General features: G+C 42.0%; 1 protein-coding gene across 3 annotated transcripts in view; it reads left to right on the top strand.

Moving 5' to 3' along the window:
• pkn1a (protein kinase N1a) overlaps nucleotides 1-24,697 on the top strand; it is a 64,818-nt gene that overhangs the window by 22,828 nt on the left and 17,293 nt on the right. Inside the window, exons 1-5 of one of the 3 annotated variants that reach the window (XM_049571633.1) lie at nucleotides 14,746-14,931; nucleotides 15,735-15,929; nucleotides 17,733-17,838; nucleotides 18,220-18,368; nucleotides 18,898-19,018. In XM_049571633.1, the coding sequence (XP_049427590.1) occupies nucleotides 14,890-14,931; nucleotides 15,735-15,929; nucleotides 17,733-17,838; nucleotides 18,220-18,368; nucleotides 18,898-19,018 (613 nt within the window). In that variant the 5' untranslated portion in view covers nucleotides 14,746-14,889. Of the gene's footprint in view, nucleotides 1-14,745; nucleotides 14,932-15,734; nucleotides 15,930-17,732; nucleotides 17,839-18,219; nucleotides 18,369-18,897; nucleotides 19,019-24,697 lie in introns of those variants that run through there. The other 2 variants (XM_049571635.1, XM_049571634.1) reach the window with 2 other exon arrangements.

The following is a 24,697-nucleotide window of genomic DNA, read 5'->3' as shown; positions in this document are numbered from 1 at the left end:
AAGTAAAAAGCTAACGTTAGGCTTTAACGGACTACATGACTACTCCACGGTCGCATGACTCTTGACGTCACCGCCACTAAGCTTTCAACTGATTTCGGCCGCTTTATTTTAAAAACATTGTATAATGGGGAAATCGGACTGTTTAAGCTAAATAAGAAGCTGTAATGGCGGACTGCCAGCACTCTCGCCTGTTCAGGGGTGATGACATTTAATGTCCCAGACAGGGTTTGTAGTCATATTGAGCAACTTGTTAGCAACCGCCTTTTTTACGACACATAAAAGCTTCAGAATTCACAAGTAGGGTATTTACTGACATGTTTTATGTCGTAGAACAAAACCTGAAACTCTCTTAGGCTTTTGTTAATCACAGACCTTATTTGAGGCATTTTACCAAAATCCCATTCAAAAAACGTATTGACTTTTAGACGAGAAAGTGCTAAAAGTGCTAATGGAGTTCCGGGTTTACTGACACACTCTATTGTCAGAGGTCTTGATCCTATCCAGCTTGAACCCCGGAATTGCTGCTTGCTGCTGTATTTCTAGGGGTTTTTTTTGAATGCACTTATTAATTCACTTTGGGGCAAATGAATGTAATGTGTTACTTGCATGAGTGAACGTATAAATGTGTTGTCCTCCTGGCTACTTCCCTGTGTTTATCTGTAAGTGAACAACACAGTGTGATTTGCTTAGATAACACACGCACGCACGTACACACACACACGCACGCACGCACGCACCAAACTGGATTATCTGAGTTTAGCAGCATGTAACAGGTAGCCTGCAGCGAGACTGTGACAGAATGCTGTAATTTAAATATTGCTGAGACATAATCTAACTTTTGGCGTTGCTTTTCTACAATCTGAGTAGAGCTGCAAATAGAAATGAAACAATATATAACAATTGCATGCCACGATTATTGGGACCAAATATAACATGGTTATCAGTATTATAACGGGACTGTTAAAATGATACACACACTGAAATCATTTCACAAAGTTTTATACATACTTACTACCTTTTTTTCACCCTCTTGGCTGCACACTCAACTTCTCAACATGGTAATTAAACATGGTTTTGATGATAACTGCATTTTTAAAAGGTAATACTAACCGTTGGGAATTTCCCCATGGTTTTTCATGAAACTCTGTTTTTTCCACAAAAATAAATACTAAACCTTGGTTTGAAACTCTTCTGATGGTCTATAAAACCTAAGCAACTAAAAATAGAAATGGGATAAATTGTATTGTTGGGTACCTCAACAATTATAAACTCCAGTATCAATGTTTGACTGAAACTAGCGTCTGCTTTTCTTTCCATTGTGCTGTTCTGGAGTTCTAGCGCTCACAGAGGTGAATGTTAAGAGCCAGTGTTGTGAGAGGAAGCAGGGAGTTTTTGAGAAACTGCATGCTTACTTTATCTCCTCTGAATTTATAGATGTTCAAAAAAATGTAGCCATGTCAAAAAGCCAAATATTCCACTCGAGGCTGGAGTGTGTTTACATTCCCACCTGAATTAATTTCAAACTGACTGAAAAGGTTGCATCTGTGTTGTCTCTGCCGGGCAGAATCAGGCAGTTTTTTTGGGAGCTCCTCCCGCAGCATGTTGTGTACCAGCCGGAGGTTGATGGACAGCGGTAGGGGCATCTTCCCTGACTCAGCAGGGCAGGGATTGGACAATGATTGATAGGTGTCTGGACCGCTCACTAAGCACGTCTGGAACACACAGTGATTGACAGATGGCCTGCCGAGCTGAGGGTCCTCCCCCTGCTGATGAGGAAGATGAATGCCTGTGTGTGTTTGTTCTCCAGAGAATAGAGCAGTAGAGTAGCTGTTTGTTCCTTTCCTTTGCTTCCTTTTCTCTGTATTCCAGGGAAGGTTCAGTGGTTATGGATATGGAGCCACTTCACCCTGCACAGACTGTTTACATTCCCATGTGAGGATGTTTGTCATTTAAACATCTGCCCCTGTCCATCGAGGTCTCTTTATGATCGATTCATCCTTTGCTCTTCCTCTTTAAACATGTTCAGGCTCCCAGGGTTTGACAGAGTCCCAGAGCCCATGGGTAATGTCTTCTAATGCTTTGTTTTGTCCAACCACCAGACCTCAATCCAAAGATATTAACTTTACTGTGATAGGCCACAAACAAAGGAAGTACTTTTGTTTTCTTGAAAAATGGAAGAAGAAGAAAAAAAAGATCAAAATACCTGTTTTAATGAGCCAATTAACTCATCTAGTTGTCCGTCTGTTGCACAGTTGACTGCTGTGTCTGTTATGGATACTATGCAGTAGAGCCAGGTCGATAAAGCAGCTAATATTAGTTTGTATGCAGTCAGTGTTGGCATTCAAGGCTGCAGATAACGACATAGAAATAATGCCAAATTTATGTTTTAGGTAGAGCCTGAAAATTCACTCTTTACCTTGGAAACAAAGAAGGTGCTTTCACACCTATTTGTTTCGGTTCAATCAAGCTCAAGTTTGTTTGCCCCCTAAGTGTGGTTTGTTTGGGCAGGTGTGAACACAGCAATCACACTAAGATGCGCACCAAAACAACTAAACCGAGACCTTCTTGAAGAGCACTCTTGTGCAGTTCGTTGGTGGTGAGAACGTGATCCAACCTCAACCGAACCAACTGCAGTCACATTACACATTGTTTGGATCGAACAATCATGAGCACTTCACAGTCGTTGAGGATTATTAATGTGCGCCTCCTCCTGTACTGCCTTAATATGCACATTCAGCACATCCAATGCATCAGAACCTTGTTTTCTAGTTGGAGCTGCGCCTCGTTTTCAAACTGTATGGTTTGCCTAAAATGAACAATGACAACAATATAGTACATAATGACCAGTGCTAAAATCAACCTGCATAGTTGTCCTTCCATTGTGACATTAGAAAGTGTCTCATTCACTTTACAAGTGTACTCTTCTTCAACGTTTTGTTTACTACCTGGATTTGTCCCGCATGGAAATTCTGCCCAATCAAGAGCAGCTTGCACAAGACATTTGATCTGGTCCACCTGTAAATGCTGCTGTGAGAACACGAACCAACTCTAGGCAATTATGCAACTTTGTAACAAAACAGTCCCTAATTCGGACCAAAGCGAGACAACTCTAGGTCTGAAAGCACCCTTAGTGACTAATGGGAACAATAGTTATTGAAACTGGTCCACTATTGAGTGAGACCTCTGCAGCCAGCAGCTGCAACACAGGCTGCAATGTAACCACTGAGGGCATTTGTGTATGTCTATGTACATCCACTAAAAGGGCTTGTATTTGCCACAGACAGGCTGATGGTGTCTGACAACATTATGGAAAGGATCCCTACGGAGAAAAACCTTTTTTGTGAAAGAGTAAGATCCTTTTTGTTTAAGCAGAAACAGCATGAAATACCCATTGCCAAAGAAACCCAACAGACTCCATGTAGAAAACAGGAATTTAAGCATGTATTTTAGTGTGTGTGGAAGGAGGAATGATGAGTGTGGTTTACGATGATAAAATTACTTACCTGCAATTTCAGGGCTGTTTCTGGTTAAACAAAAAGGATCTTACCATATAAAAGACCTAGCTTTGTAGGGATCATGTCCATGAGTTGTAAGACACTTCTGATAATTATCTGAGCCTGTCGTTTGCAAAAACAAGCACCTTTAGTTAATGTAAATTGACAGTGTGCACACGCACTAGGTGGTTACATTGCAGCCTGTTTCGCAGATGTCGGCAGCAGCCCTTTCTTCCAAATCTTGACCAATTTCAAAATTGTTCCCATTAGTCACTTAGACACAAAAACAAGAGGAAAACGGTCCAGGTTGAAAAATATTGGAGTTACCCTTTGAAGGGCAATCAGCAACTTTGAGTTGCACATTTAATTGCTGTTGATGAAAATATAAAGTTTGATAATGACTGGGCCCAGATGAGGGTCAGGATCATGGGAGACAGATAGATGTTAAAAATGTTTCTGGGTTTGTCAGAGAGTTTGTGAAGCTAGTCTTGACATCTAGTGTGTACCTAGCAGATAGTCAATAATATGAAGCCCTTTATATGCTTTAGAACAAAGCATATTGGGCTGTAACCTTGTAGGACTTGTTGAGTGCAGTCAATTGAACTGATGTTTTACAAATCTGACTCTCACGGGCAGCATACCGAACTTGTCTGTTTTGCACCTGTTGCTACACACTCCACCTAATGAGTTTCTGTAATGGCTCTGTTTGTGTGTGTTGCAGCCTGTGAACAATAATCCAGGTGAGCATCAAGCTCTTCGCCACACATTTGCATAACAAAACAGCTTCCTGACGTGCAGCTCAACACGTCAAGAGAGAGAGGAAAATAGATGAGGGAAGAGATTTTGAAAGAAAGCCACACAGGACCTTCGTGTGTGTCATTATGGGATCACACCAATGTCATGTTTCCCACCTTCAATAATAGTCAGATCCTCAGAAAAGCAGCAATTTCAGCACGTCTCAGCTGTTGTCTGCTGTCAGTTCGCTGTGTCCAGTTCGTGCTGCATCATCAATTGAAGCACATCAAATGAAACAACATGATTGGACACAGCTGGTGTGTGTTGCACTTTAGCTTCATTTTTATTTGCTTGTGTGAGATGAATGAGTTTGGCAATCATGGATGTCGTGTCACTAAAAATTTGGATGCAGTTCAAAGAATAAGGTTTCCTCCACATCTGCCAAGCTGTCAGGCTCGTACAGAACTGCATCGAAGAAGTGAAGTGGCCATTAGGTGGTGAAAACAATGGCTGTCAGGTTGAGCCAAGTTTATGAATAGCATGCTATTAAAATGAAGGATCCAGCTACCATAATAGAGGCAGGGGACATTGATAAATTGGGAATTTTCTGCCAAAAGTGCCACCACCCCCAGTTTAGGGTGGGGGTGGTGGCACTAAAGATTGAAGATGGTGGTTATTGTGTTAGGAAGTAGGGAGGGGAGATAGAGAGGAGAAAAGGCTGGAGTCAATGGTCTCTTTTTATTTCTCTTTTATGTATCCTCTTGTGTCCTCTCTCCTCCATCCTCCTGCCTATGATCCAGAAATTGATCTCAGCTCACCATCTTGAACGAAGTCTTTCAATTCCAAAAAGGCAGAGGAGAGAGGAGGCTTGCTGTAGGAGCTATGAGCGAGGATGGATCGTTTGTGCAGTCTTTTGGCACCTGTGACATATAAAAGAGGTGTGACAGATGATGCAGCTGTGCCACGTGTCATTTTTAATTGACATCGCTTTAAAATGACATCTCCAAAGAACGGATATTTCATTTTGTTAAATACCTGTTCCCTCAACACTTTACTCCTTTGTCTCTTCCTTGCCTCCTCTGCTCGCATCTCAGGTGATGGGAACAAGACGCGAGGAAAGAAATCGAGGATGTCCAAACTAAGAAATGAGAGGGTTGGGAGGTAGGAAGGTTGATGTAGGGAGACCTGGAGGTGGTTAACATGGCCAAAGGGGTTAAAAAACAAACACTGCCCGTTCTTCACTCATTTTCATGAGTGTCTTTGTGTATGTGGGTGTGTTTGGAAAGGGTCAGGTCACCTTGTCACAGTTTTAGTTGTGGCCGAGTCTTTCTTCCATTGTTTTCTATTTCTGCCTTCGCCTTCTTCTGGTAAAGTATATTGAGTGGAGCTGAATCTGACGATTAAAGCCACCCTGTTTACTGCTATGTTTGGCTTCTTCCCTGCCTTTTTGCAGCATTATGTCCATGACACATTATGGCCAACAACTGTGAATTAACAGAATAGGGTGACACTAACAGCAGAATGTGAATCACACCCCCTGTATAGACACAAGTGGAGATATCACCGTCAACAGAATTCAACATGTTTCCTTCCATAGGGCAAAAGGGATAGGGAACTCGTCATATAATGGGCAAGTTATAGAGCATTGGCACATCGTCACCCCAAAAAACCACCATGTCTTACATTGACGACATTGTCCTCATCATGATGCATTAGTGGTTACCCTACAAAAGTTGTGGTCGAATGGGTCCCAGACCACCTCGGAAAGTCGTTTGAGTGATCAGATCACAAGGTGTCTTGGTGGTCATTTACACTTGTATTTAGCTTGTCTGCTTGTCATGGAATCACCAAGACACATGTTAATACCAGGTATAGACAGGGCCTTTGAGTTTTGGGTTGTTGGTTTAGATAAAACAAGCAATTTGAATACATCTCTTTGGGCTTTTGGAAGTTAATAAGAGCATTTTTCCATTAAATTGAAAAACAGTGCAGATTATAATTGATAATGACAATACTTATAAGTTGCAGTCCTTATATCATACGTTAATGTCATTTTGTTTTGTTTTAGAAAATTACATTGCTGTTGCTTATGTGAAAAGTATTGTATAGTAGAACAGTGTACATGTATGTACACTGAAAATGCTCTTTGTTATTATAAATATGAAAAGGATTTAGTCAGTGACCAGGGTTCTCTTATTCATAAGCCATTCTGATGAACACTTGACTGGCACAGTTGTTGCACATTGTAGTTGCAGTGCGGTTGCTGTTCTTTGCCCCATTTCTCTCTCCGTCTTTCTCTGTCTGCTTATTTGTGTGCTCCAACCCTGTGACCCTCTCAGCTGTGCCTCATCCGTCTCTCTCCTCCCTCTCTTCCTGTCCCCATGCTGCTCTCTCTTTGTTTGCCTCGGCTTTCTTTCTCTCTCTTTCAGCCTCTCGCTAACCACTTCTCTCTCCGTCTTTTTTCATGAGCGTGACTGGACAAACTGTCTTTTGCTCCTGCTGCCAGAGTAGGTTTTTTTTCCCCAGTCTCTGTTGCACATGGCCCAGTTGCTGATTTGTATATGAGTATTACTGAGTGGCTGGCAATAGACCTGTCCTTAAAAATAATGTTTTCTTAATTGAACAGTCTATGTTTTGAATACTTTTCCTTTAAGGTCATGGTATTTCCCCAGCACCTACAGGCCTGTGTTAAACCAGTCTTTCCTTTTGAAGGAAAAAGTAAATGTTTTATTTTTATTTCCCTCTTCCTTCTTTTCCACTCTGTCCCTGTCTTATTTCGCCTTGCTCGTTCTCTCTGCCTCCCTGCTATGCAGTCAGTCAGTTTGACAAGAATAGGAAATGATATTTCCCTGCAGGTTTGTCTTTTCAGCAGAATAATACAAAGTAGACCATGTGGCTGTGCAAAACAGGAAGTGATGTGTAAGTTACTGTAAATCCATTAGAGAAACCCTTTGCAGACTCATGCTGCCTGTCATACACTACTCACAGGTGTGTGTGTGTGTGTGTGTGTGTGTGTGTGTGTGTGTGTGTGTGTGTGTGTGTGTGTGTTTTATTCATAGACTGTGTAAAATAATGGACCTAGCTACCGTGACGTCACCCATTGGTTTGTGGACTTGTGTTTATATGCCTTGAGTTTGCCATTTTGGCTCTCACCACCTTAGATTTTTGGAGCCAGAAGTTGCCATATTTGGATGTGAGGGTGGATATAACCCCAATGCTAGTTGCTAACTTGGTTAGCATGGTGAATAATGCTAATGCTAACTTTTGCTTGCAAAAAAACAGGCTTAGAACCATTAAGACAATGTTCTTGCCGGAAAAACTGAATATCCGACTCCTTGGAGTGTCTTTTAGTACAACCAAACACTGAACAAGACTTTTTTAGAGGCACCCACCTGTCACTCAAAGCATCCACACCCTTAGTTATGCATTAACTTTAAGCTGTAATAACATTTAAACTGGTGAGTTGTAAACATGTTTATATCTGCTGTTGGCCATTTTAACATGGAGTTCTATTATAGATTTTAATAGTAACTTGATACTGGTCCCCAAGATGGTGCCTGTTCATTCCAATCGAGGTGCTCATCTGGCACATACGGCAAAAAATTTTTCTAGCTTCCAGGTTTACTTTCTATATGCAGCCCACTGAATATGTGCAGCAGTGTTTCTCCCGCTGATGAGTTTCTGCTCGGCTTATAGATATAAAATTGTGATGATGTCATTGATTTTTAAATCGCTTTTTTTCAGCTCAAGGAAAGTTTTGGTTTTTTTGGCTGCAATACCATAAGCGGCCACTGGAAAAATTTTACAGGGATTGGCTCTACTTTGGAGCCATCCTCGAATAGCCATTGGAGGGACTGCTGGTTTCAGCACTTGAGTGTTGGCTTCATTTTTCAGCTCTGAAAGTTGCTGCTTGGTTTTACTTTTGTTTTGTCTGTTCTGTAATTTTGTGTGTTATGATGTAAATTGTAATGGTTGCATTGTCACCATGTGAAATCTGTTTTGTGGACCTTAGGAAGAACAGCTGCTGCAGTGCTGTAGGTAACAGGGCTCCTAATAGATTAAACTAAACTACAGTACATGCAGTTTTTGTACATGACACAAGTATGCGCTTATGTTTTCCAAAGCCCCAATGGCTTTTGTCGCCACAGCCTGTTCAGCCAGGCAGGAGGAATGTGGTCCAGATTTTCACACCATATATTTAGTCAGCTAGCTATGTTGTCTGTTTCTGACATGCATGTCTTAATGATAGGTTGAAGTTAAAGGGGAACTCCACTGATTTTACACATCAAAGTCTGCATATAGGTCATGGGTAGCACTCTATGCCTATGTGGGGAAAAAAGTTGTATAATGCCTTTTCTCTGAAGTCAGATAAATTGTGTCAATTGATGTCACTCGAGTCAGCGCCAGTTGGAGCTGAAGAAAATAATAAAAAAAAATAAAAATAAAAAAAATCTGGGGGTGTAGTTAGAGAGAAGTGAGTTTACCAGACCTCTGTAGCTGCTCCTTATCTCTTCTCAAAGGTAGCAGCTCTACATCTGCCATTGCCAAAATAACACACCTGAATCGCTGACTGAACTGTCGGCAGTCAAGTGGCATTGTGGGTAATGTGGGTTGAGCCAAGTTTTGACAAGGAAGAATAATGCTTGGAATAACAAAAAGACGACATCTCCGGGTCTGCTGCATCGATTTTGCTTTCTGAGGCCGACAGTGTTACACAAGTCCAGTGCCAAATCAATGCAATTCTCTTTTTAAATACGCCAAAATGGAACATTTATTTCAAAGGCAACAAAATATGAACGCACTGACAGTGTGAACGTGATGATGGGAGAATATTTCCAATGAAAGTGGTCATTTTAGAAGGTCATCAGACAAGTGGGAACACATCAATACTCCTCATCTGTTGATGGAAACAGTCATGTACCCATCCTGTCTCCTTGTTGAGTACAAAGAGGAAATTGCCAATACCATCTCTGATTTCATGATTACTTGTTGCTGTGGAAAAAAGCTTTTCTTTCTTCTTCCTCCTCTGTTTCCATCTGTGAATTTGATCACAGCCAGAGCTTGTCTGTACTTCCTTTTCTCAAGCGTCCAGTCACAGTTACAATGACATTTTCACCTAGTGTCATATTCACAGGGATTTTGGAGGGAGTGTACTGCAGCCGTGAGAGTACACAGATCACACCCTCTATAATAACAGTCAGAAATGGGCTGAGCTCTGTGGCCTTATTCCCTGAGAGACATGTCCTCATGTTTCACTGGAAAGCGAGAGGGGTTTTGTGTGTGTGTGTGTGTGTGTGTGTGTGTGTGTGTGTGTGTGTCTGTGTCTATGTCTATGTCTGTGTCTGTGTCTGTGTGTGCATTCATTAAAAGTGAATATCTGTCCTCCTATTTTTGTCCATGTCATGTACGCTTGCACAACCACGCCTTTCCATGACCTCGGTGTGGACACTTTCTCTGTCCTGAGTGGTCATTATCACTCAGTAGGAAAAATCCAGAGATTGTCCTCACAGTGGAGGACATGCTTATACACACACCCACGCACACACAAAATTGCACTTTACCCATTCTCTGTCTTGTCCCTCTCCGTCCAGCCCTAGGCTCCTCTCCGCTGCTCACACAGTCTGATTGAATTAGCCTCGCTTGGCGCCATTATCTACAGAATTAGCTCATCATTACTTCCCTGGATGCCGCTGCAGAATGTTCCTCCCTGGCCCAGTTCACTAACAAGCTGCATGGGATGAGTCATTCATGCCCGTTAGCTGTCGCCATTTTTTTGTAGTGTTACACCGGGTCAACAACTAAAGATGAATGTTGTAATTGTGTCAGCTTTCTCCTCTTTAACGGCTGACTTCAGTTCATTGAAAAGGTGTCAGTCTGAGAGACGTGTGTCTTTGTGTGACAGGTCTGTCATGACTCATCTGGTGTTGCTTTCTCTGCTACATACATATGTGCGTCAGTACACTTCTCGTCAACATCTGCTGCTGTTAACGCGTCTTTAACACATGTCGTGTTGGAAGTGACAAGAGACACGCTCGCACCGACTAAACAAATGACACATCCTGAAGGATGAGTGTGAGTGGACAATTGGCTGCTTTATTTGGACCAGAGATTTTGTTCTTTTCTGGTTTAATTGCTGTGCAGCAGCGGATACTGAGAATATGTTTATATGACTCACTCGAGAGATGCATAGACTGATAGACTACACCCATGTTGAAGTCAGAGTCAGGGTTGATCGTAGCTACTGATAGATTTCTCTGTAAAAGCGTGATTTCTCTTAAAAGGGATGTCAAGGAGTTTTCATATAAATTAAATATATATATATATAAAAGTGTATTCCTCTTTTTGAAGGAAGAACACTGCCATTGTTGCCAAATAGCCCAATCAGAGCCTCAAACCTGTCCAGTCATTATAAGAGTTGGGAAAAGGGGTAAAACAACCAAAAAGAGACACAAAATGACCATAAGGAGAAACAAAACAGTAAAATCTGTGTTCCAGTCCTATGTAGGAGAGGTGGTAGGGCTTTTTTCATGTCTGTGCTCGGGGGCCCATCGTCTTATAATCTGCCCATGTTCAGCTGTGTTTGCGGCTCTGTGATGCTATACATAGGCAGGCACAGTGTTGCTTTGAGCTAAATGCTAATGCCACCATGCTAACATGCTCACCATGGCAATGCTAATGATGTTGCCAAGCGGGTTTAATGTTTAACATGCACGCCACGATAGTTTAGTTTGTTAGCATGTTAATATTAGCAAATAAGCACTTAACAGCTGAGGCTGATGGTGGCGCAAGATGCAAAGTGAGAACATCACCAAAGTGATTGCAATTCATTCTTAAGGGAACATGAATGTCTGCACCACATTTAATGGCAGTCCATCCAAAAGTTGTCGGGACATTTCAGCCTGAAATGAAATGTTGGTCTGACATTTCCATCCCTCAAGACATGCTGCTAACATTAAAAAGGTAGCCCAAATGATCACAAGACACCCAAAATAAGTTTAACCAGCCCAATCAAATGAAAACCCAGCTGTACTGAAAACCACCCAATCTGGTACCACTGAACACTTTCAGTTCTTACTTTGTGAGGAGTTACTTTGCATCTCTGCTTAAAGTCAGATTGATGATGTAGATGAGAGGGCATGAGAGGAGCTGAAGAACTCTCAACCTCTCTCCAGTTCAGTTACACAATCGGTTCACCACTTGACACACAGTCACTTGGCAGTGAGGCTACAGTTCAGCAGAAACACAGCAATCCACAGTCTTCCTGAAACACTCTGTTCTCTTTAAGCAACAGCAGTTACTCCCTCTGTGACCGATGCTGTAAATGTAAGCAAACATTTCATCAGTGTTTCCTACAGGGACTGGTGCGGATCACCTGCACGTACACTTTACACAGGGAGGTGGTGGTGATGGATTAACTGTGTCATGTCAAAGTGACATCTTGAGGGTGGTGCCGCACAGTTGTGTGAAGTTATTTTTTTATCATTATTGTATTAATAATTGTTGGAATCCTTAGTGTTTGTCAACATGTGAATGTTTTCATTCAGCTATAGATTAATTGTCATGATTTTCCACACTGTCCAGGAATATTTTGAGTCTATGAATAATGATGACGACTTCCTCAGTTATTTAGAGTATTTAGTAAATGAGGCTGAGCTTTGAATTCAAATTCTAAATATCATATTTATTTATTGTATCATACTGTACCTGTTAACTTTATAATAAGTCATTATTGCAGGTTTCACCACAGGTAGTAAACTATGATTTTACATAGTTAGTTGTAAGCTCTAATGTAGAGTGACGTCTGCCGTGGACTTAGCGTACTGATATGTGCTTCCTCATAGTCGGTTGGTAAATTACAGGAGTCTGCTTACTCTGGCTGGCTCGGTCTATCTTCTCAGATTACAGGAAGTTAAACTCCCCTCTTCATCGGCTTCACCTCTGTTTCATTATCTAGATTTACACAGATTTACTGAGTAGTCGGGAGAGACATGAATCAATGTTATTTGGAAAGGTGGACAAACTACAGAATGACCACAAAATTATGACAAGAAAACAGAGTAATGATTCCGACTAATCCTATTTTCCCAAAACTCAAGAGTTGATGGTGTTCTTACTGTAAAGGCAAAAACACCCCTGATTAAGAATGTGTTGAAATTAGTAAGGGCCTGCCATTGATGACTCCCTGTCTTGGGTCACTGCTAGTGATGTCACTGACCACTGATGGATCCATGGAAGTCTGTATTTACAAAACCATCCCAAAGCCTAGAAAAACTATTTTTATGTGCATGATGTCACTTATTACTTAGTTTGTACAATGCAGACGCGAACCAGGAAGTGGGAACATTTGTTTTGGCTTATGTGCTGGGTGAGCAATTTTCAATAAAGGACTTTGGCATGCAGTTTTTCTAATGCATCCATGTTTGGGCCACCATCACGGCGAGCTGCCAGCACACCTTATCAGCCTGTATTAATTTGTAGCTGTAGCACAGAGCAAGCTGTTAACCTCTTCCTGCCTGCAAGTTCCTCGTCTCTCTCTCTTATGATTGTGCGACATGTGAATAATAAAATATACCGTGTGGGGAAAAAATGTAGCCCCTTCACACACTGTGATGTTTTGGCTGTTACAGATCAGATGCTCATGATTTTGAGAAAAAACACTATGAAATCTTTGGTTCTCAACCCCAATTTTTTTTGGATCATACTGTGAATCATGTCCATGGACAGCCAAAAGATTGTGTGTGTCAAAAATAATGATGGTTTCTTCATTTTTTGACCAAAATCTAACACAACCCACATACAGACAACCAATAATAATCCATCATGAAATGAGGCAGAATAAGATGGCCCATAATTCTGAGTGCCATTTTGGAATAAAGGCTAAAAATAAATCAGTGTTTCCAGTGCAGCAGCCAATTTTCAAATATAAGAGTGGCACAGATTTATCATTAAAATTGATGCTCTGTCTTTGTTTTCTATCTATATCATATCATTACAAATCACCACAAGTTGGCAACCAGTATTTCATCATACCCATCTGCCATAATGTGACATGCAGTACACTAGAGCTGTAATTAGTCAATGCGTTGATTAGTCAATTGACAGAGGATTGACTGGCAACTATTTTGATCATCGAAAAATCATGATAGCGATATTCTGGTTTCATGCTTCTTAAATGTGAAATAAATGTGATTCTTTTCTTTGTCATACACAATATTAAACTGAATAGCTTTGGATTTTTTGACTGCTGCTCTCATAGAATATACAATGTGAAGACGTCACCTTGAGCACGGGGAAATTACTCAGGACACGTTTCACTTTTTTGGGACATTTTATTGACAGTTATTCAAGAAAATAATTGGCAGTTTAATCAATAATGAAAATAATCACTAGTTGGAGCTCTTCTAGCCTGGCATCGACAGACCATTTCGCAAATGTGGGTTAGTCTGGAACTTCCAAGTTCATTTTCAGTTTCAAGGGGCGCTATCAATGGCCATGGATCAAAATGCCTCTTGACACAATTAGATAGACCTACAACCAATCAGACCAACCATGATGTTGCACTAAGCTACGGACAATTGTAAACAGACTACAGTGTGTTTTTATGTCAATATGTCTGTGAACAAGTGCTGCTGTTTTTGCCATCAGAATTTGAGAAAGTTCCACATCATCTGGTTTTGGAAAACAGTGCTCCTCTTTACTGAGCTAGTTTTATGCTCACTGTAGTGTCCCTCGTGTCACAAGACAAACATACTGTATTTTGCATGTCAAACTCGCCCCATATTAGATAAACATTGGTACTTGGCAGGAGGCAGGACAGGTTGGCTGGAAATTTGATTAAAAGGAAGGATGACTAAACACATCTGCCAGGACAAACACCCAATACACCTATTAGATCACTGTTACGGTGCAGTGTAAATAGGCCTTATACTGTATGCTCATTTTCCAATTTGTTGGATGATGTTGGAGGCTAGCTCTAAAGCGCTAACTCCACCCACCCCTTTTTCAGATGGGGCTGTCTCTGTGTCCCATAGTCTTTCTATAAGCGAAGGGGAATCACCACTGTGGTTTGTAGATGTGGAGCCCAAAGGAAACGAGGTTAAGCAGGCAGTCGAAATGCATCCCAGTCTTACTCTCTGGCTTTGATCCAATACTTAGAAAACGCATCCTTCCCTTGTTTCCGCCCTCAAGATCATATCACAGACCCAAGTGAGAGCAAAAAAAAAAAGCTGTCACAAATTCACTTCAAGCCAGATCTGATTAATCGGTGTGCCATACAGCTGCTGGGGAACGCCACAGTCTGATTGCCACAGATCCAGGAGTGATTTAGTAAACCTTTGAGAGTGAGGATGTGCTCCTGATGTATACAGATTCTGTCCCTCTGTTCTCTGCGTCTCACTCTCGACTGACAGCAGCAAATTCGCAGAGGAAACAGGAAAGGCCTGAGCAGCTTGGTGTTGGGACGGATATCCTCTTTCGGAGGCGTTCCCCCTCCTCCCTCACTTAACTCTCCCTCTCTTTATCTCTTTTTATCGTTTTTCTCCCCCAAACTCGTTTCGCTCTCGGTGTGGCATTAGCTGTTTGGCTGAGCTCAGGAGCGTACCTCAGCATTCTGTCCGTCGGTAGTATTTTTTTCGGGGGGGTCATCGTATCTTTGTGAACTATGTGTTGGCATGGTGACGAGGAGGATGAGGACAGCTCGGAGGTGAAGTGTTGTTGGCTTGTTTGTTTGATTTGTATGTTCCTGTAATAGTGGGTGAGTGGCTGTGATTACTAGTGATTAACGTTCTCTCTCCTGCTGTGTTCCTGATTGTGTGTTGGACTTGTTGAGTGTCCAGATCACAGCTAGAAGTGCTTTTTTGAGACAGGAAGTGAAGAGAAACTTGTGGAGCCCAATTATTTAATGGTACATAAGTGTGTTTGCCGCGTAAGTGGAGATATTAGTGGCATTCCCTCTGAGTGGAGAAGGGCCAGTACATGAGAAAAGGCTGAAAGAGGACAATGGACAGCACAGGTCATGGGACAGATTTGTAATTCACTTTGATGTTTGTGTATAGCCTTGAGTTTAAGCCCATTTGGCAGGCAGACTATCTTGAAAATGGTATTTCTAATGGTATTCCTGAACTTAAGTAACCCTAAAGCTCTTCTTGTAAGCAGGTTGAACATTGGAGATTTGTTTTGAAATATTATAAACACTGGCTGAACAAGATTTTTGTCATTCCTCACTGATCCTCCTGCTTCCTTTTCTGGCATTTTCATTTTTAACCAACTTTGCCCTTTCCCCCCCATCACCGCCGTCTCCCCCTCTCTATCTCTTTCCACCCATTACGGCCTTATCCTGCTCACCATCTCTTCCTCTTCTGTCTGCCTCACTCTCAACACCTCCTCTTACAGGCTGACTGTGTTGTAAAAATGAAGCCATGTATTTTCATGGCAAAGATTTTTATGTTGTTCACAATTGCCTAACTTGTTTGTTGTTGTTCTCTCTGTCTCTGTTCACCCGTCCAGAGTGACCCGGGTGGGCTGTCAGTCCTGGAGCAGCTCGGCCTGGACCAGAACACGGATTTCTCTGACTCCAGTGTGCAGCAGCTGCTAGACGAGCAGCGTGAAAGGATCCGCAGGGAGATTCGTAAAGAGCTGAAAATCAAGGAGGGGGCTGAGAACCTACGCAGGGCGACGACTGACAAGAGGAACGCACAGCAGGTCAGCTACAGTCAGCCTCAGATCCTCCCAAAGCCTTCAGCCACCAGGACCTGTTAGGAGTCCAAAAATCTACTGTGTTTTTGCTTGTCATAACGGTCACATGTGGAAAATAGCTTTTAAACAAGTTTACACCTGATGATGGATGATCTGACAGAGCAAAGAGAAAGTCACAGATCTGGCCAAAGGACACTTTACAAGGATACTTGAAATGAGAATTCATCCTCCATTGACCAAACATCACTAACAAGGCAGGAACGAAATGATATGTTCAAGAGCTCTGATTTTTAAGTTGAAAAGTTTAATTATACATCAGTGCAACCGTGGGAAACCAGTTCACTGACTGGACCTTAGGTGACTCAGTCACATACCAGTTCACAGGAACTGGGTAGATGTGCTGGTATGTGAAGTTGTTATCCTGTTTGTCTTAACAGAGAGTTGAGACTGTCTGAAGGATCTGGCACTTTTTTTAAATCTTCATGTGACTAGTGTTATGATCTGTATTTACTCAGCAGAAGGCTCACTGAGCACACATTTCCACAGTGTGAGGCAGGGCAGGAACGCTACACAGGCTCGCACATTTACTTTTAATGTCGGAGCTGCAGTGGAACTGAGTACAGCTGCACCAGCTCTCTCTGTTGCTAGAAGTAAGCATTAACACTCGAGCAGCTGGAGAGATATACTTTGCTCACAAGTAATTTTAGTTATTTAATGGAGGAATGAGTCTTTGAAGCAAAATAGTTTAATAGTGTGCACATAAAACCCCCCGCAAAACAAAACAAAGAAAAGAAACACCACTGTGGCATCAAAACCCAACTCTTTTAAAACATCTTTTTCTGCTATGGGCAAGTTACTGTACACCTTATATTATTTTATAGACTTTAATATACATCACCCACCTGGGTGATTTTGGCTGCCACCTTGGTTAAAGTGTGTGTGTGTGTGTGCATTGGTGGTGGTGGTGGTGGTGGTGGTGGTGGTGGGAGGGGCTGACATTATTTTCAACCCAACACGTATGTATCCCAAGATGTATTTCTATTTTTTGGTGGGATGAACTTTGAGTGAAAAGGAACATGAATGAGACCAAAGCCATTTACTTCGCTACCCACACGTCTCCCTCAATGTTAGTAATCAAACTGGTAAAATTTAGGTCAGAGCTGCACCTCTCTAAAGTGTGCAACTTTTGGTCATGTTGTTGTGAGTAAAACCACTGTCCACACTTCAGAGGACAAGGTTGTATAAATACAGATAATGTATAACACATTCAGACAAAAAAGTTTGTGGTAATTACTTCTGTTTGCTTTTGTGTAAAGTAGGTTAGTGAAATGAGGAAGTCTAGACTGAGTCTCACCTCCAGGTCATTTTAAGACTGAGGGCCGTCATAAAATAGACTCCTTTTTCCGGTCTCAGTTTGCATAGGTGGCACCTTGAAGTGTAGCCAATTATTGATCTAAGATTGAAGGTGTTTTGTACAAATACAAACGTAAAGCATATGTACATGGGTAACCTGCCTAGAATGCTCTTGTACATAAAAATATATCAGAGCTGCATCCTGCACATTGTAAAGACCATCACACACGATTGTAGGACGCACAGTGATGAGCCCTGTAGCCTGATTTTGAAATATGTCTCAAAGCAGCATGATAAAGTGGCTCAAGTTTTGCCAAAGTAGCTGGAAAAACAATCTGTAAATGGTATCAAGCTTCTCATGACATACTTGTGTGTGTTGCTGATGTTTATGTCCACGCATTGTCCAAAGTTTCATAACCAGAAATAATGTTCTCCTGTATTTGCTCTTCCCTTCAGGTGGACAACCAGTTGCGTTCTTCTAACCGCAAGCTGGACAATCTACATGCTCAGTTGCAAGAACTGGACGCTCACATCGTGGTAAAGGGAGGAGAGGAAAATAAAGGTATGCATTTGAAAAGCTGTCACCCTTTTTGTCAAACAACATTTTGTTTCTCTGTCTCTGATATAACCAAGAATGTTTCAAATCAGTGAGCAGGACCGCTTTGTGGCAGGATTTTTGCATCACATTTTAAAATACCTTCTGTTTTTAGGTATTAAATCCACTGGATATTGTTGGTTTATCAATATTTGGCATAGGAAAAACTGTTCCAGTCAGATTCATGTGTGTCCATCATGGCAGCGAGACTAATCCGAAAGTCACAACACATATTATTTGACATTACGTGAAATTCCCCCGAGAGTATTTTGATTTTAGAGCGCACCATGTGAACCCTCATCTTGTTCCTTTTTTATCATCTCCAACCTTTTCCCCTTCCCTCTGCAGATGAGTGTCCTCAGTCTCCTGGGTTGGAGAGTCGTACGTCAGCCCATAAGGAGCGCATTGCTGCCCTGGAGAGGCAGCTTAATATTGAGCTCAAAGTCAAGCAGGGAGTTGAAAACATGATCCCCATCTACGCCAATGGATCCACCAAGGTACAGGACATTAACTTATTCCATTCAAACAGTCACACACCTGAACAGAACAATGCGTGGGGCAGATAGCAATGACAACACACAAGAGTAAAGAAGTGTATTAACACAGACACACATGCACATAATAAATACGGGGCAATGTAAAGAGCATTCTGTCGGGTATAGCACAGATTATACCCCTCCCCCAGCCGGCTGATAACCCACAGTGTACGTCCATAACCTTGCAACCTGCTGACTCAGATGATAATCTCTAAATGTGTAGGACCTGTGACACACAAAACCCCTTCCCATTATGCGCTCACCTCATCACTTGATTACTTCCAAAATCCCCTCCCCCTCTTTAATGCAGCATCTGTTTCACCTTCCCATTCGACCTTGTGCTCATACCTCTACTCTCCTTGCTGTTTCACTGCTTTCAAATACAAATTTAACACCCATTCAACCAGCAACAAAAAGAAAAAAGTAGTAATCTGCTCTTCGTCTTCCTGCTTCCTGTTATCTGATTTGGCCCTTGTGTCCACTCACTCAGGATAAGAAGATGCTGCAGACGGCCCAGCAGATGCTGCAGGACAGTAAGACCAAAATCGACATCATCCGCATGCAAATCCGCAAAGCTGTGCAGGCCACCGAGCACAATGATGACACACAGGGTAAGTCTGATGGGCTGGCTACATGAGTGTATACAAATTAATGTTGACACTTAAACTACATCCACACTTACACTTTTATGCATAACTGTTGCCACATTTACCCCTGAAGTCCACACCATTCAGTGTTTTGCAACCTCTAAAAGAGACCTTTGAAAACGCTGCTTACCCTGGTTTAGTTTGAAAACTTCAGGGTTACGTTTTAGTTGATGGTTAGAAATGGAGAAAATATTGACGCTGACAATCACGTCCATCAAGGCGTGTCAAGCCCAAGGAGAAAAAAAAATGTGTGTGGGCACTTCTTTTCCATTACCATGGTGATAGATTGTGGTCACAGTACTGCTCTGATATGTCGACATATTTGCTGTACAAGTTCTCCCAAACTGTTTTCCGCCACCTCGCCTGTTTTATACTCAGGTGTTACTCTCAGTAACAATTCCATCTCATTGTCGGTCCGAGCAAAGAAATCTCTGTTCTTACTTTTAATCATCTTTGTGATCCTTTCTGTAACTAAGCAACCAACTGCAGAGTAGACGATCTGCTTCCTGTTTACATCGGTATGTGCATGCCCAGTGTACATGAGCGATCATGTGATATGCTTTTTTTTTTTTTTTTTTTTTTTTTTTAGGCAAAACGGTGCTTTGATGATTGTTTTGGTTTTAAAATGCGGTTTTAAATTGAAAATGTATTAGTGTGGATGTGGCCTTTATATATGTTATAATGCAAAACACACTTGTGGCCATGGTTTTGGAAAAACACCTTCCAAGCTCCCCAAATAAATTAAAAGTGGTGTCTTACCTTGGTAGGCTGGTAAATTATGAAGATGATAATGTTTTAAGATATACCATGCGATACTATGCTAAAAAGGAGCAATCTATAGACTTGTATAGAAGTAATCCCTCCGCCCACAGCACTCAGGTGAGGTCAGGGCTTTTTAAATTGTAGAGACCAGGTGTCAGACAGTAAGCTGCAGGCATCCAAGAGACACAGCACCGAAAAAATGCAAATATACTGAGGCGAAACGGCAAACGAGAAAATCTGTGGTTGGCTTTTTCTTTCACTTTTACGGGTGACCTTGTTCACAAACCGTAATCGACAATCCTGCGTAGTATATGTTTAAATGTTGCTAACAATATTTGGTCTATCCTTCAGTATTTGGTTGGATTATGAACGGTGTCCAGGCTCTTTAACAGTCCCATTACACAGGACACTTTCAAAATACTGTACACTATGTAAAACCATAGAGTGCACATTAAGTGACATATACTGTATCTACAAAAAACACTAATGATTTTGGCCAAGATGCTGTAATTATTCCGAGCGTGAACATTACAACACTGGTTATGACAGTGGTCAGCTGGCACTGACTGGATGCTTTCATCCCTTTATCTTCATGCTTTCATTTTCTCTGCATGTCATACAATCTGTCCTGAGCAGCAGCTTCAGACAGCAGACACACATAAACAGATCAATAGAGAGCCGGCTCAGTGTTTACTTGTTTTGTGGGGAGGAAGATGAAGAGGACAGTCAGGACTGATACACAGCGGACTGTGTGAGCGTTTGTGGGGTGGACAAATATGTGAGAGAGGGACACAAAGCCTGTGAAATGGCCCACCTGGCGCATTACCACAATCAATCAAATTTACACACAGATGCACTCAAAAAGAAAAAGCCTCCGACAAAAGGACCGGCAGATGAAAAGTCTCTTTCACACACCAGCTTTCACTCACACACTCACAGTGCAGCGTTATGGTTCTGTGTGCAAGCAGGGCGCAGACATTGTCCGGACACGTGATTACATGTATTAACTGTGTGGTTGTGCGCTTCAGTAATGGTGCAATCAAACAAATGTGATGTCCTGTTCATGTTCTCTTCTGTCTGACACAGAGTCACTCACATTACATGTTGTAGCAGAGTGATCAATGCCACCTCAGGGCAGGTGAATGAGTTTCTGTAGGGCAGTGAGTGCTGTGGACCATTATGGCCTCTTTGCTGGTATAATGGGCTGATTGATTACGGTCACAAGAAGTGGATGGTTTGGTGAAATGCAGCAGGGGAGCAGGGAGAGAGCGATGGGAGGGGGTAGGACTAAAAAGATGATTTTAAAGATGGTGTATTCCCTTTGGGGCTATATTTTTGTCTCTGCTCATGTCAGGCTGAGGTGGCCAATGGCTGTTTAGAAAGTGGGCTTTTAAGGCAAAGAAGATAATGGCCTTTTGGAGGGATTATTTAAGGACTGTCTTTATCCCTCTGTGTCCTCTATGAGGAAAAACATACAGGGTTTTTAATGATTTGAAGCTCCTTCCACTGCTGTAATGTGAAAGTATTGTAGATGTTAAAGGGATAGTTTGGAGGTTTTGAAGTGGGGTTGTATGAGGCGCTTAACTATGGTCAGTGTATTACCAACTGGAGAGGTCAGTCGGTACGTGAGAACCATCACAGAAGCTAAGTATTTTATGCCTGTGGTTTGGGTTTGGCAGCAAAACCTATTTAAGCCACTTTAGGGCCTACCCAAAAAAATCAATATCAGTTAAATTGTACGTTTTACCTTGCTGTCAGACAGCCCTTTCCTTTGAAACAACATTTCTCACTTCTGTACTTCCGAACTTCCATATTCTTGCACATTTCTCCCTTTCTGCTGATAGTCTCCCTCTGCAAAAGTTCCTCTGTATACTCTGGTTCGTAGGTATCCTCGTCTTTACAATGAACCGCATTTTATCGTTTTCTTGTATTTGTTGTCTTCCAGTAATACGGAAGTTCTGTGGATGAGAAAATGTAGTGATGAAAGAAAGGGCTGTCTGGCGGCAATGTAAAGCAGTGAAAATATTCTCAATATATCGTACACTTAAACTAATACTGATTTTTTTTTTTATATGGGCCTTTACTTAAAGAGGCAACAGATAGCATTTTTTCCTAAATATATCATTATGAAAATAATGTGGGTTGCACAGGGTAGTGGCCACAGTAAAATCAGACTATCAGCGTTTACATAGGTTACGTAGTGGCTTTGCAATCTTTGTAATAAGCTTCTGCCACCGGTGCCGAAATTTCGCGGAAAAAATCTGCTTTACGGCAGGAAACGCGTCATGTATTGTGAAATTGGTCGGTCAGCCAATCAGGGACTGGAGCTGGTCCTTATGAGGAGCTGGGCATGAGATAGTTTAGTCAGGAGCACAATAGCAGACGGACAAAGTTTGGAGACAAGTGAAAAACGGCCTAGCAAAAGAAAACAAGCTCCTCTGTCTGAGGAGGCAAAGAAGAGCAAAAAGGAGAGTGTTAAAAGAAGAGGAAAAACAAGAGTAAACCTCAGTCAGGCGTTCAAGAGATGGAGGGAGCTCCGTGACCAGAGAGGCTTCAAAACCAATGTCCAGCTAGATTTCTTTCAAATGGATCAGTAACACGGCTAAATGTTAGCTAGCCGAGAAAGGACTGTACTGTACTGGCTGCTAGTTCATTCCTAGCTGGCCAGCATCGCAAATCGCCACAACCAGGGACTGGGTAGCAAGTGTTGGTCGGCTGACATCCTCGTTGTCATTCTACGGCAGCCCTCGAACAGTGATTACCCTCCTCCCTTCCTTCTGTTCTCTTCTCACGGAGGCAGCTATCGACGGACATCACCCAGCTAAGTTACGCCCAGCTAAGTGAACACTGGACTTTGTTTCCCATTCAATTTGAGCTCCAACCGGCCGCATCGTTTCCATACGGTACCGTTTATTCTTGAATCTGGACTGTTTACATGCATATTGGTATAATTCCACTGTGTCTACTGTTGTTTGTACTGATACTGTACATATTGGTATAATTTACTGTGAGTTGTTTGTACTGGTACTGTGCATTCTGGTATAATTATTTACATTACTGTTTGGTTTTTTTTCTTCGGATAAATCTGATAATTGTTGCTCAGTCTCTTTACTCATTTATTTAGTACAGTGTCCACACACCTTCTCATTCTACATATACATAGAGGTATACTGGTGGCTTTACAGCCTACATTTTATTATCTCTGATCCCCACAGTCAATTTGGTTCTTGCGAGAGTGCGACGCAGCACCACTGACGCTAGGTGGCGCCAAGCTAAAAAAAACAAAAAGAATCCTATCTGTTGTCTCTTTAAGTGGCTAAAATAAGTTTTGCTGCTGCCCCTGCCCACAGAAGGACCTTACTTAGCTTCTGTGTCGGCACTCCTGTCTGCTTCTCCAAAGTGGTGGCGCCTTGACCACAAGGTACCGAAGGTGACATGTTGAATAAAGTACCTCATGCAACCCCATTTTAAAAAAATCCAGCCTTTCTCTTTGATGACCAGACAGAGGGATTTACGTGAAGTCTGATAAATTGCCTCAAGTGATGTCACTTGAGTCGGTTGGGGCTGAAGTCTACAAGCTTGAAAAAGAAAGACATCTGTTGGTGTGGAGTCACAAAGAAGTGAGCTCACCAGACTGCTGTAGCTGCTCTCCGTCTCTGTTTGAGGCTTGCAGCTCAAGGCTACATTAGCCGCTACTAGCGTAACACAACCAAATCTTTTATTGAACTGTCTGTGGTCAAATTGCATTGTGGGTAATGTAGGTGGCAGGTTTTGACGAAGAAGAAGAATGCATGGGATAGAAAAGGTAGCATCTGTGGTTCATCAGCTGCCTCATTCATTTTGATGCTTAATGCAGAACAGTCCACCGTGAGTCCATCAGTGTTATGGGAGTGCAATACTACACCTGTGGGTTGCTCGCTATAAAGTTTAGCTCTTCAGAACCTTGACTTATATTATGTATCGTATAGCGTATGCTGTTCTACACTTTCTCTGTAGGTACTATCTTCAACACTTGAATTTTCTTTTGTGCCGGTGTCCCACATAGTCTGTGGATCTTTCTAGGTTATTCTCTCTCTCTCTCTTAAACCTCTCACACACACAGAGGTTGTGTGTATAGTGTACACAGACAGACAGACAGTCTCCAGGCACCACACCCGGTGGAGGGGTCATCCAGCAGGGTCTGGGCTGCAGGCAGAACACCTTATTAGGAGATAAAAGCATCCACATCCATCTCCCCCCTTTTCCGTTCTTTCTCCTCCTGTCTCATGCAGCACTTTGAACAACCCATAAGTCATAAAAATAATTTTTAATCACCCCTCTGTGTCCTCTTGTCCTTCCCCTTCACTGACCTGACATTTGAAAGTCAAATGCACCTTTTTTGAATGCTAGTTATCCTATTGTCCTTCTCCTTATCTCAGGCCTCCTCTCCTCTCCCCATATCTGTGCACTCTATTGTGTTTGTTGCCCGCTGTGGGAGGCCGCTACTGTGCCATTAAGCTAACCACTTAGCTGTAATTGTGCTTCCCGGGTGTTACTCTGAGGCTGACCCCGTGTCTGTTTTTCTAAGCGAGGTAGCTTGAGTATGTTTTTCCCTTTTTGACTGATTGCATTGAACCTCATTTTCTCTTTAATCTCGCTAACATTGGCAGACCTTTACATTTAAGGGGTGAATTAGCCAATTGTCAGTGTTTTATGAGTGGCATTTGTGACATTTGTTGAAGTGGCCATTAGTCTACAGTGGAGAGTGACTAGAAATTTGAAAATGTATATAATGTCAAAGAAAATACATGTGTTGACTTTCTGTCCTTTTTGATGGAAGTTTATGATTTGTTTTAAAGTTATTCATAGGATTTCTGCACAGACCTTATGTATTTAAAGGGA

The sequence above is a fragment of the Epinephelus fuscoguttatus genome, linkage group LG3 (genome assembly GCF_011397635.1).
Source record: "Epinephelus fuscoguttatus linkage group LG3, E.fuscoguttatus.final_Chr_v1".
NCBI lineage: Eukaryota > Metazoa > Chordata > Actinopteri > Perciformes > Serranidae > Epinephelus > Epinephelus fuscoguttatus.
Note: the sequence above shows the minus strand (reverse complement) of the source record. Positions and strands in the feature narration are given on the sequence as shown.